This window comes from Molothrus aeneus, chromosome 14 (assembly GCF_037042795.1).
Source record: "Molothrus aeneus isolate 106 chromosome 14, BPBGC_Maene_1.0, whole genome shotgun sequence".
In the NCBI taxonomy this organism is placed as follows: domain Eukaryota; kingdom Metazoa; phylum Chordata; class Aves; order Passeriformes; family Icteridae; genus Molothrus; species Molothrus aeneus.
The window spans coordinates 14,550,888-14,563,351 of NC_089659.1; the positions used below are offsets into that span (position 1 = coordinate 14,550,888).

At 45.5% G+C, this 12,464-nt stretch overlaps 1 protein-coding gene across 1 annotated transcript in view; it reads right to left on the bottom strand.

Annotated features, from left to right (window-relative positions):
* Positions 1 to 327: 327 nt before the first annotated feature.
* Positions 328 to 12,464, bottom strand: part of LOC136562658 (fibronectin type-III domain-containing protein 3a-like) — a 39,345-nt gene continuing 27,208 nt past the window's right edge. Inside the window, exons 11-27 of the mRNA XM_066559608.1 lie at positions 12,192 to 12,330; positions 11,299 to 11,352; positions 10,525 to 10,646; positions 10,261 to 10,435; positions 9,840 to 9,926; positions 9,386 to 9,524; positions 8,827 to 8,895; positions 8,404 to 8,522; positions 8,199 to 8,304; positions 7,486 to 7,661; positions 6,899 to 7,012; positions 6,226 to 6,375; positions 5,598 to 5,878; positions 4,912 to 5,124; positions 4,223 to 4,389; positions 3,425 to 3,546; positions 328 to 2,830 (exon numbers count right to left, since the gene is read on the bottom strand). Of these exons, the coding sequence (XP_066415705.1) occupies positions 2,513 to 2,830; positions 3,425 to 3,546; positions 4,223 to 4,389; positions 4,912 to 5,124; positions 5,598 to 5,878; positions 6,226 to 6,375; positions 6,899 to 7,012; positions 7,486 to 7,661; positions 8,199 to 8,304; positions 8,404 to 8,522; positions 8,827 to 8,895; positions 9,386 to 9,524; positions 9,840 to 9,926; positions 10,261 to 10,435; positions 10,525 to 10,646; positions 11,299 to 11,352; positions 12,192 to 12,330 (2,551 nt within the window). The 3' untranslated portion in view covers positions 328 to 2,512. The remainder of the gene's footprint in view (positions 2,831 to 3,424; positions 3,547 to 4,222; positions 4,390 to 4,911; positions 5,125 to 5,597; positions 5,879 to 6,225; positions 6,376 to 6,898; positions 7,013 to 7,485; positions 7,662 to 8,198; positions 8,305 to 8,403; positions 8,523 to 8,826; positions 8,896 to 9,385; positions 9,525 to 9,839; positions 9,927 to 10,260; positions 10,436 to 10,524; positions 10,647 to 11,298; positions 11,353 to 12,191; positions 12,331 to 12,464) is intronic.

A 12,464-nucleotide genomic window follows, 5' to 3' on the forward strand; every position in this document is an offset into this window, starting at 1 on the left:
TTCATCAGATCATTAAGGCACTGTCAGACAAAATTCCGCACTCAGCAGCAAATGCTGGGGAAAAGCTCAAGGGGGAAAAGCCCTGAGTCAACACAAAATGATGGAAAACTGGCAATCAGCCCCAAATTATTCAGTTTCCAGTATCAAAGAACTGTTCTACCTCACCTGGGAACTGCAGGTCCTTCCTGCAGTGTGAGGAGGAATGGAAGTGATATTCCAAGGCTCCCAAGTTAATTCAGCTCTTAATGACACTGAGCATATTCCCTTCCCTTACATTACACATGACACAAGTGACACTAAATCCCACAAAACCACAGGAGCTTGGAGTCAAATTTGAATACGTTTGTATTATTTATTGGCTGTATTAAATATATTATCTATTTGATAGTTACAATTTAGTAATACAATGCATGGCAGCTTTAACATACGTTTGAGATACCTCAAAAATGACAATACAAGAAAACCGAGGATACCTAAAATACATTAATGCCACGAGGGTACATCCTTCTGGAATGGACAACAGCTGATGGAAAATCCATATTGCAGTAGAAATCCCAGATATTTTCTGGAAATATGAGCATTTTGTGGCAATCACAAAAGGATTCAATTTCATTTTTTAGCAGTGGTGACTTGTTAGTATTTACTCTGCAATCCTAATTTCAGGACTATTATTGCCAAATAAACCTCTACAAGTTGGTTCTAAGGAGTTAAAAAAGAACCCTTTGGCAACGGAGATTTGCTGCAGGCAGTTTATCTGCTAAAGGGAGACTATGAGGAAAATAAAGACAGATTGTAAACTCTTCTGCAAACTAGAGACTAATATCTGTATAAAACTCTGACACTGGAGGGAGAGATTTCTATGATATAATAAATGATTAACTTAAAGTTCTGCTACAAGTAGAACAATACATTCAAACATACATTTTTTTTCTTTCCAGGACTTTTAATCAAAATAAATAGAGTACAAAAATGAAGAGTACGTTTTGAAAAGATTAATTTCAGATTGCACCATCGATCTACTGTGAAGAGGATTAAGTGATACTAGGTCATAATTTAGGTTTTCCACATCTGAAATACAACACAATGCCTCAAACTCTAACACAACATTATTCCTCAACTGCTGTAGGAGAAAGACCCTTAAAAGTGATTAATTAATTACTGGAAACACATCGCCTGTAGCTCTGTCACATCCACCCTCCCACCCACAAGTGCATCATTCTGATGGCCCAAGTGGAACCACAGACTTTGCAAAATACCCTAAATCTACCATTCTGTGGCATGTTCCAAATGCTGTTGGCAAGACCCATCCTGAAAACATTGGAAATTTGTGAGTTCCAGCTTTCAAAAGCTTTGATCTAACGGAGCCAGGGGCTGCCAGGCTCCTCCTCAGGGATTCACAAGCAGATGGAACACAACAGTCAAATGTAGTGCACAGTGTCCACAAAAATATCCCCCAGCCGACCAGGACGAGTTTCAGACAAGTTCATAGCAGGCTGAACATTCCCAACAGGAAAACCATGGAATGTGAAGCTGCTACCACTGGGATAGCAAGTTTAAAACATTGTATAAACGTTATCTAAAAAGAGTTCTCTCACGTACAATTTGCTCATTGGGGTTAAGTTAGAAGGGCACCCAAAGCAGGCTGAACTTTTTATTTTTTAGGTTAATAATAGTACAAAAACATTTGCTCAGTTTGAGCCAAATAGTGTAACATTTATCATAAATGCACTCTTTCTCTTCAAAGACAACTCCTGTGCTGTTCTGAGCATGCTGCACAGGGAATTACTTTTCTCTCAGGCACTGAGAGTGAAATGTGGATTGGGCCAAAGCTGCTCAGGACAGCAGGAACATTCCGGGCAGAGCCTTTCCTGGGCATCCCGGCCAAGCGCCACGTCCTGCTGGCATTGGTTTGGATTAAAACCCTAAAAAACCCTGGCACCCTCTACTCCAACACTTGAAATGATTATTACTGAATCCCAAGTATTAAAATAACTGTAAAGTAGTAATATCACTAAGTCAATATTCTGCTTTCCTTCTACAGTCTAGTAAATGTGGTATGCTCTAGTAGGCTCTGCAGTTCTGCTCTAAGCTCAAAGCACTTGTGCTGCTGGATTTCATGGATATCAAACTACAGCGAAACTCGATGAACAGCCATCGCCTCCCGCTGCTCTGGTGGTGCTGGCAGAGGACTGTTCTAGCAATGCCTTCCCTCTCCAGCTGGCTGGGATGGGGAGAGAGGAGGAGCGTGCACACACCCCTCCAGTGTGCACCGTAAGGCAGCTGATTGCTGTTCTCTAACAGATCACCCTGATTGCAGAGGCCCCAGGATCACCCTTTCTACAGGAAATCTGTGTCCAGCATTTGGAAAGGATCTGCCGAACCAGCCTTGCCGGCAGCCAGCAGCAGGAGCGGGAACGCACGGAGTGAGGGGTTCCCAGTTAGGATTTCACTGAACTACCCATAAATACCCCAGAGAGCTCTGTACAGACAGCTGAGCGGGGCCCGCTCTGCCCTACTTGATGACGAAGTACTGGATGACCACGGCAAAGAGGATGGCGACCACGGCGAAGCCGCAGAGCAGCGCGATGGCGATGGCGCGCTCCTCGCGCAGCCGCTTCCCGCTCTGCGCCAGCTCCGTGCCCACCGGGGCGGCCGCGGGGCCCGGCTCCCGGCGCTGGCAGCAGAACACGGTGCTGGGGCTGTAGGGGCCGCAGAGCTCCGGGCAGCCCGGCGGGTTGTGGCACTGGCGGCTGGCGCAGACGCGCGCGCGGTACTCACAGTTCGTCTGCACGGCCGGCAGCCGGAAGCACGGCTCGGGGCCCTTGTACACCTGGCAGGAGACAGGAGCTGCTTCAGTCGGGAGCAGAGCACTCAGCACCAGCACCTGGAACTGCCTGTCCTGCTCCAGGGATGTGGGCACAGCCTGGAGTTGCCCTCCTCTCCCCAGCTTTGTAAAATCCTCTCCTGACAATTCACAATTCATTGAAGTTTCCTGCTACACCCCCACACTGAGGCCTCACCTGGGCTGGGAGGCTCAGAAAGAAGAAAAATCATCCTGCATTTTCTTCCCTAAAGCTCCTCCAGCAACGTGGACTCTCTGATTAACAGAGGCAGTGGTACCACAGACCATCAGGATTAATAATCAAGCGCCAAAAGAATTGTTGGGAGAACAGGATAAACCAGTGCTCACCCACTTCATGCTTTCTGAAATGAAGAGTCTCCCTGTAACCTCCCCAAACAGAATTTCAACCTTCAAATCATGGAATAACAGCATGGTTTGGGTTGGAAGAGACCTTAAAGCCCATCTCATTCCACCCTCTGCCATGGGCAGGGACACCTTCCACAAGAAATATTCACACCTTTCTTTGGTAATAATTTCTCCCAGGAAAAACCCCTCACATTCCTGAAGCTGTATGAAAGGTACCTGATCAAACTCTCTGCCAGCAGCAAGCTGAAGGATGTAAACAATGGAATCTCCTTTCATCGGCTGTAGAGGCTCCCATGTGATTTCAAAAGTGTTTTCTTCCAGCTGAATCACTTTGGGTGCTGCAAAAGAGAGTGACTTGTTGGTGTTTTAGAAAAAGAACAATGGTCTCTACATATGTACAGCTGTCATGATAAGAGGCAATTTATTCCAATCATATAAAGCATTTGTTTCTTTCTTTTTCTTTTATTTCATGACATGAGCTTAAAAAATGATCATTGCTATGTGTAGGTTATACTTGTTGGTCTTTTTGAGCTGTCAGGGTGAGCTCATGTTTGTAAAAGAGGAACTTCCAAGTCACTACAGAACTCAGCATTTCTGCCTATGTGCAGAGCTGAAATTATGTTCTAACCACGGTCCAGTCAATCAATATTGCTGCAGGCACTCAGCACTCTGACCTTCACAGTGACTTTGATGATGATCTTTAATGTCCATGTTAGAAAGTGAAGATCAGAGGAATTAACTGTGCCCTCATTTGCCTACACACTGCTGTAACTTTGATGGATAACCCTGCAAAATGCCCTTCCAGCTGAGCAAAGGTAGGAACGCTCAGTTCAGGGGTGAAGAGCTGCAGTGCAGGAGGTGATGACAACAAAAGAGCCCTCCTCCCACCCAGACAAAGCCCCTCAGAGAGAGTTTGTTTCTCTGTCCCTTCAAAGGCTGGCTGAGGGTCAGCTTGTAGGATCCAATCCTGCCCACCAGTGGCTTGCAGCAGTTGCCAGGGCAGTGCCAGCTCACCTTTGAGAGGTGCAGGTGGAGACTTGGTGGTGGTGAAAGCACAGACCTCCGAGAAGGCTCCTTCCCCTGCGTCGTTGTACGCCTGGATGCGGAAATGGTACGTGGTGGATTCACTGAGCCTCTGCACCTTGTAGGTGTGACAGGGACCATTGTAGACTGTCACAAACCTGGGGGACACAGAACACACACACAGTTACCCAGCAATCACCAATGTGTAGGGCAGTATCAGACCTGAAACACTCGGATTTGAGTTAAGGACAAAGAAGTGATGCTGCATTCTGGGTGTCCCAGCTTTCTTCCCACTGAGGCTGCAGAACCCAACTCCTCTGAATCAAGAGAACAACCCTTGAATATCCAAAATAAATTGAAATTTCTAGTTAAAGAACAGCTGGTCAACCCCTGTTTCTTATATGCAGGCCCAACTTTGTTTTTCAATGTCCAAAAATTACCCTGCCAGCACAGGATGGTGGTAAGGTATTTATTCCTTAAATAGTATTTACTGTTTACAGGCAGCAGAAGTGCAAGTTGTTGACATAATTTCTGGCTGAAAGATGGGATGCAAAACTGCAAAAGGGTAAACTCTGGGATGCCCAAATGACTCAGTGGTGCAAACAGAATGGAGAATAACATAAAACACCTTAAAAACTTGACACGAAGTGGTAAAACCACAATATCCTTAATGGTCTCACCTGCCAAACCTGTCCTCCATCTGCAGGTTGAACTGAGTAGGGTTGGGAATTAAAGCTCTGCTGGGCCCTTCTCCCCATTTCAGTTTAAGGCTCTGGTAGCTGAAGACAACACATTCCAGGTGGGGAGGGTCAGGAGGTAGTGGTTTGGTTTTGGCTTTCATGGAATGACTGAAAGGACCGACTCCAAAGCTGTTGATGGCCTGTACCCTGATCCTGGGATGGGAGAGAGCAGCCACATGGTCACAAAAAGTGCTGGGTAACAAAGCAGGAGTTAAAAGGTGTACAGAGTGTAACTCCAAACAGTAAAGCAATAAAGATGCAGTTAGAAATAAAATCTGAACTCAGCTCCAGCAAGACCGAGGCCACAGGATCCCCTGCTCTGCTCTTACCTGTCCATCCATCTTCTCACCACACACCTCAGCATCCCAATGAAAAATTCTAAACCCAGAAACCTTAAAGTCTTGGCTTTGAGACAGAATGTGAACCTTAACACCAACCACGATCTCACTCCTGACAATGTTATGGCTGGACTCTGGATATGACAATTTTAGGAGTTTTTTTGGAGCTGCAGGATGAATTAGGCAAATAGTCTGCAAGCTGCAGGAAATATTGCTCTAAAAAATTAAAGCACTACCCTCTCAAAAGACTTTTAAATCCTACAAATATGATTTCAGAATAATTCTTACCTGTACAGGGTGTCAGGCAGCAAATTCTCAAGGACATGGGTTGTGTTTCTCCCCACAGTGACCAGCTGCTTCTCCCCATACTCAATGTTGTAGCCTGTGATCTCTGCCCCGTGGCAGCAGGGCTCTTCCCACTGGATTGCAAGGCACGTGGAGAAAGGAGGGGAAATTTCCACCTGATCCTCTTCAAGTAAGTGGAGCACGGCCACGGCTGCGGGCACTGAGGGGGGCGTGGTGACCACGCCCGTGTCCCCAAACAGCCCCACCCCAGCCACGTTCACAGCCTGAAAGACACCACACAGGAGTTACCACATCCCTGTTTTCCAAGCAGGCAGGCACAGCTCTCACAGCCCTCCGTGTGTTCTTAAAAGCAACGTGGAAGAGAGTGGAAAATCTCCTGAATAATTTGTCAACAGGGCAAAGCATCTGTAAAGCTGGTATTTCACAGCACACTGGATCTAAACTCTTACAGATTCAGGGAATGAGGAGGGACTGGGGGACAAGGGAAGTGTTTTTCCCAATTACCTTCTCTACTGCATGAGCAGGTGACAGCACATGACTTTACTCCTCTCTTAGCTGGAGTTTGTCCCCAGACTGCAAGTGCCCAGTGGCACCAAAAGGCTTTTCCTACCTGGACTCTGCAGTAATAGGTGGTTGCAGGTGTGAGCCCCTTGACCTCATAGCTCTGGCAGGGGCCAGTGTAGATGATGTGCATGGAGCCCTCCACCTGGCCCCAGTCCAGCCTGTACTCGGTGATTTCTGCTCCGTTGCACGCCGGGCTCTGCAGGGTGAGGGAGAAATTCTGCTCAGCTCTGGCACTTACACACCCCCAGCACCCAGGGGGGAGCTCTGTCACACTGAGACACTGGATGAGAGTCACAGAAAAGGTTGGAAAACACCTCCAAGATCATCAAATCCAACCTTTGGAAACACTGGGGTTAAAACTTGAGGTCTGTTCCAAGGGATTTTAAGTTAAAAGGTGACATGTGGCTGTAACACCACCACAGTTCACACCAGAATTCTGACTGTCCCACAATCTCTTACCACTTAAAAGAATTAATTCACTATATATCAATTATCACACCATGAGGAGGGTTAAATGCCACCCAATCTGTCCTGTTAATACTGCAATTAATAACTCCCAAAGTTTACAAACCCAACACAGACATCTATAAAGAAATGGGCTTAAAATATTCCACCTCAACACATGCTATTTCTCTAATTTCTGTGTATCATAAACATGTCACTACAATTCTAAAAGCCAGACACTAATTTGGGTGGTACTGGAAGCCATCAACACCTACCTCCCATGAAACCACAGCACAAGTTGCACTTTTGCAGGTTATCAGGGGTTTGCAGCACTGCTCAGGGGGTCCTGGAGCAGTGCAAAGCTCTGCCTTCTCAGAGTGGGGGCCAAACTGCAGGAAAACAACACTGCATGAGCACAGCAACAGCACCAGGGCAAGAAGTGATGTGCAAGTGAAGCAAACAAACTATTTTTAACTTGACAGGGAAGTAAACAGCAGAGCTCAGGGCTCAGTTTCCTTGCAGGTACTTGAAGCTGGCCCCATTCCCACAGCCAGGGTTTGTAACTCCTCCCTCCCTCAGCCAGGATCTGCCTTCCAGCAGCAGCTGGGCACTGTTTCACAAACACTTTTATGCCACCAACGTTTATCCCACACTTGTCCCAGCCTGGCCTGGCTGGCACCCACCCTCCTCCACACAATGCTGCTCCCAGCACATCTGCAGAGCCTGAGCTCGGGGTAACACATCCAACAATTCCAAAGGCACAAACACCAAGAAGTTCACACCACTGACGCTACAGAAGCCCTCAGCAGCATCACTGCTGTCCCCTGTGTGGTGTCAGAGATGTGCCGAGGGCAGTGCTCACCCCGACTCTGTTCCCTGCCCGCAGCCAGAAGCTGTAGCTCCTCCCTGGGAGCAGGTTGGTCACTCCAAACTCGGCTGCTGGGCCCTGGTAGAGCACCCTGCGCTCATCCTGCTCCGAGCTGGCCATCTCCAGGAGGTACTCTGTGATCTCAGAGCCTCCATCCACAGCTGGGGGGCCTGGAAAACAAAAACAGATGGCATTCTCCTATTAATTTCTAAATTCCCTAAGTTATGGCAGGCTCTTGTCATGTGTCTGAGCAGAAATACTTCATGAAGCTTGCTTCAACCCCTCAGGTACTGATACTTAGTTTAAGATGGCCTTCATCAGGGCTTTTTCATGTATTTTGTACCTTCATTAATTTTTGCCTATCTTCTTTACTGAGATAACAGCAAGAAAACAGGAGTTGATTTTTAAATTGCCAAGCAGGTGTCAATTGTCTGTCAGGGCAGACAGGAAGCTTTCTCACTGGAAAATATTTATGTCTGCTTAAGTCTCACTGTATCATCCTACCAGAGGTGGACAGAAGCTTTGGTCTTCTTAAAAAAAATCCCACAAAACAAACCAAAAACCCCACTGCAAACCCAAAAAACCCCAAAGGTCACGATCAGCATTTCTATATTTTTATTTTTACCTTTTTTTCCCCTGATGAGTTCTATAGATTTTTGATTTGGATGACTGAAATCAGAGAGTTTAACTCCAACTCTGGTGCTTACCCCACTGCAAAGTGATTTCCTTAGGCTTGGCTTTGCCCACCAGGGCTGGGGCAGGACAGGGCCCGGGGGGAACGGCCGCTGTGGTGACAGTCGTGACATCAGAGGCCTGCCAGGGACACAGACATTGCAGAGCACAGACAGAAAGCATTTTGCTAAAACATGAACAGGAATGGAACAGAAGCACCTTTCCCCTCCTGCTGCTCACCTGGCTCTCCCCACCTTTGCTGGCACAGGACACCCGGAGCCTGTAGGAGGTGCCAGGCCTGAGGTGGTCACAGATGTGCTCCCGCTGGGCTCCGCTGTAAATGGGCTCCCACCTCCCTCCTGGGGGAAGGAAAAGCACCTTAACCCTTCCAAACCTTTCTAAAATCACACCTGGAAATTCTCTCACACAATTATTAAGGTGGTCGAGCCAGAGAATCAATTTGAAATGATTAATTATACAGAGAACATGTACAACACACACACACATGTGAAATCAGAAATGACTGCTGGAGTAAAGCATCATTTAAGTTGGAAAACATCTCCAAAATCCAAGTCTAAACCATGTCTCACATCTAAATGTGAATTAAATATCTCCAGGGATGGAGACTGAGTACTGTATTAGTACCCAGAGGTGATTCCTTACCAACTGATGCCTCAGAGATTTCCAGAAAGTATTTAGAGATGTCTGATCCTCCATTATCCTTGGGGGGTTCTGAAAGAAATCAACACCTTAAGTTACAGAAGATTTAATATCAAGGCAGTATTTTGTTATCAGCTTTTCCAGTGAACACATTCATATTCATTCAAACACAGCAAGAGAAACCAGTCTACTTAATGATACAATACATTTTTCTGAGCAATTTTCCTCCTATTATTAATAATGATTATTCCAGGAAGAGTAACTGGGAAAACACTCCCAATTTCAGGTATCAGCTCTTATTTTTTAAGTGAACATAGGAATTATTTAAACATCACAGTAAACCCACAGGGGGGTTTAGGACAGCAGTGAGAGCTTCTCAGAAATGAATGAACAACACCAGTGTGCTTCCACAGCCCCAAAATAAACCATTTTTGGGTAAGGCTGAGTATTTCTCCTGCAATAACAATACCTGCAGATAAATAAGCAGCCTGAGTTCCCTCTCATTTAATCAGAGAGAGGCTGCCCACACCCCAGCAGCACTGGGACACCCCAGGGCACCTACCCCACGTGACTCTCACACTTTGGGGATGGATCTTGCCCTTTACAACAGGTTTGCTGGGAGCTCCAGGTCTGTCAGGTTTGGTGCTGTGCTCCACCACCTCACTGGGGCTGCTTTTTCCTTCACTGTTGTAGGCAAAGAGCTGTTGGAGGAGGGAACAGAATAGAGAATAAATGGTTTAATGACAGCAATATATGTTGATAATACATGAGGATAAACATTATTTAAAAAAATCTATTAAAAACCCTACCAAAATAAAGACAATAATTTATACCAAAATTAGCTGGTGCAAAAAATCTGGTTTGTATTATTACTTCACCAAAACCTGCTCTAACAACTGCTAACTGTTGGCACAACAGGTGAATTCCTGCTGTCTCCATACAAAGCTGAAAAACTTGCTGGAAAATGCCAAAGCCCAGGAAAGCACATGAAATTAGGAACAAACTATGGTACAAACCCTGAACTTATAGGATGTACTCCTCCTCAGGTTTCTTAAAGTGCACGAGAGCTCATCTCCATTGTACTGGGGCTGGAATCCATAGCCCTGGCAAGGAGGGGAAAAAAAGATGAACACAGTCACTGATTTTTAGGGTAAAACAAAACCCAGAGCGGGTAAATCACATTTTTTTAATCATGAACTTCATTTCTGTGCCACGAATTGGACACAATACTTTGTACCATGAACTGCACACAATACTTTATCTCTGCCATCAATTCCATGCAATGCTTTATCTCTCTGCCATGAATTCCATGCAATGCTTTCTCACTCTGCCATCAATTCCATGCAATACTTGCTGACCATTTATCGAGAGATTAAAAAAAGTTAATTTTTATTTCACCACTATAAAGGAAATTTCCACACAAAGCCCAGCACTTACAGAACCTTCTTCCTCCATGTCCAGGCTGTAGGTGAGGGAGTCATCTGAGGCCCCTCCTGCAGGAGGGCTCCATCCCAGGGCCATCCAGGTCACTCCTGCCTCCAGCAGCGTGGGTGGTGCTGGGGCTGGTGGCACCACCCCGGCCGTGCCGAACGTCACCGTCTCACTGAACCCACTGGGGAGGAGATTTTGAACAAGGGTGAGCAGCAGCTGATGGAATCCAGGGGGAAATGCAGCATTTGGTATCCCTGGGCTCCTGGTTACCTCATTCCAATGTCGTTTTTAGCAGCCAGCCTCAGGGAGTATCTTGTGGAGGGAGCGAGTTTGGTGAGCTTGTACTGCTTCAGGTGCCCGTAGTAACATTCCTTGAAGGGGCCATTCTTCCCCTGGAAAACAGGGAGATCCAAAGTCACTCCCTGATCCCTGCCAAGGTCACCCTCCTCACTCTACATCTTCCTAAATCCCAGAATCTCAGACTGGTTTGGGTTGGGAGAGACCTTAAAGTTCATCTCCTTCCATGGGCAGGGACACCTTCCATGAGAAATGTCATTGAAAGGTAATTAAAAAAGAAATTACTGAGCCTCAAGAATGCAAAATTTAATGTATCATGGTCATCCTGAGTCTGCTGATGGTCACCCTGAGCAGTCCTGATAATAAACCACATTAGGACTGAGATACCCGATTACTTTTGGTACTGGGGATTGGACAGAATGGTGATAAACCATTGAGCAGAAAACAAAACACATTCTGGAACTTTGCATTACATCTCAGCAAGATGCTCAAGAGCTGAGGGAGATTTGTGACACAACCCAAAGATGCCAAATGCTTGTACATTTAAAGAGAACAAAGGAATGACTGATGCTCTGGATGACAAATGAGGCACTTTACACTGTCCCCTCCCACTGATCATTTGTCTCTTTAAAACTGTCAGGACAGTTGCACCAAAATAGCTGCTGTACCTAAGCAAAGGGTATTTTTAAGTGTAATTGCTCTACAGATGTCATTATGATTTTTTTTTGGTACTAGAAAAGCTCTTACCTCATCCCATTCTAAAAGAAAATTAGTTATTTTGGAACCATTGTCATTTGAGGACTGAAAATAAAGAAACAATGAAAAAAAGAGTTAAAATCAAGTGGTTGTAAATGTGTTTTATAAATATTTTTACACATTGAATAAACTCCAACTGCCTTTCAATACAAGGCTGCTGTGCTACTTCTTTTAGTTCTGATAGTTTAGAATATGAATTTATAAACTGACTGATTTTATAAATGAAGCAAATGACATTCTTAGAGCTCTTTTCCTGGTGCCTTGCACTGGGTGCTCACCACCTGCCTGTGCAATCTAAGGGTTCACACGAGCAACATCTGACACATGAAATGGGAACTTCTTCATTTTCTAAGCACAGATACTACAAATAATTTCACTAAAGGCATTTAGCTGGAACCATTTTTCAGCATGATCATAAGAAAAACATCAAAAACCAAGTAAACACAGCCACCAATAAACCTCGACAGATAGTGGTTATATTCAAAAGTCAGATCAAAAATGAGAATCTATAGAACCATCCAAAGAAATTTAGTCTGAATGAGTCAGAGCAACTAAAAGAACATTGTCATATCTCTTTATCATCCAGGACCTCAAGCAAAGATATAAATAAATTAAAATCCATTTTTTCCTCTCTGCCAGCTCAGAAGAGAAGAGCCCTGCTACCAACTCTATCACACTAAAGCTGCAGGCAAGAAACTCAGCAAACATTGAAAAAAAAAAAAAGAAAGGTAATTATTATTTCATTATCAATCTTCACTGAGCAACTTAAAAGGCACCACCTACAGCACACACTGAATTCCTGACAAAGCTGATTTCAATCCACTGCCCAGGAATCCAGCAGAGTGCTCTGCTCCCCTTCACTCAGCCCCAGGTGTGGCTCTTACCTTCCACTGCAAGCTCAGGCTGTTTTTGGTTCTGTTAATCAGCTTTGGGGCAGCTGGACAGTCTGGCTCACAGCTCTCTGTGGTGAAGCTCACCAGCTCTGAAATGGTTTCTTTGATGGAACTGCTGGTTGCTGAAACTCTAAACAAAGGGTAATTAATGATGTGGCTGCTGCACTGGCACTTGGAAATGTAAGGGCAGAGCTGGCAGCTTCAGGGATTTATTCCCAAGCAGTGGCTGTAGGGTGGGGGTCACCCAGTTCACCCCCAGACCCC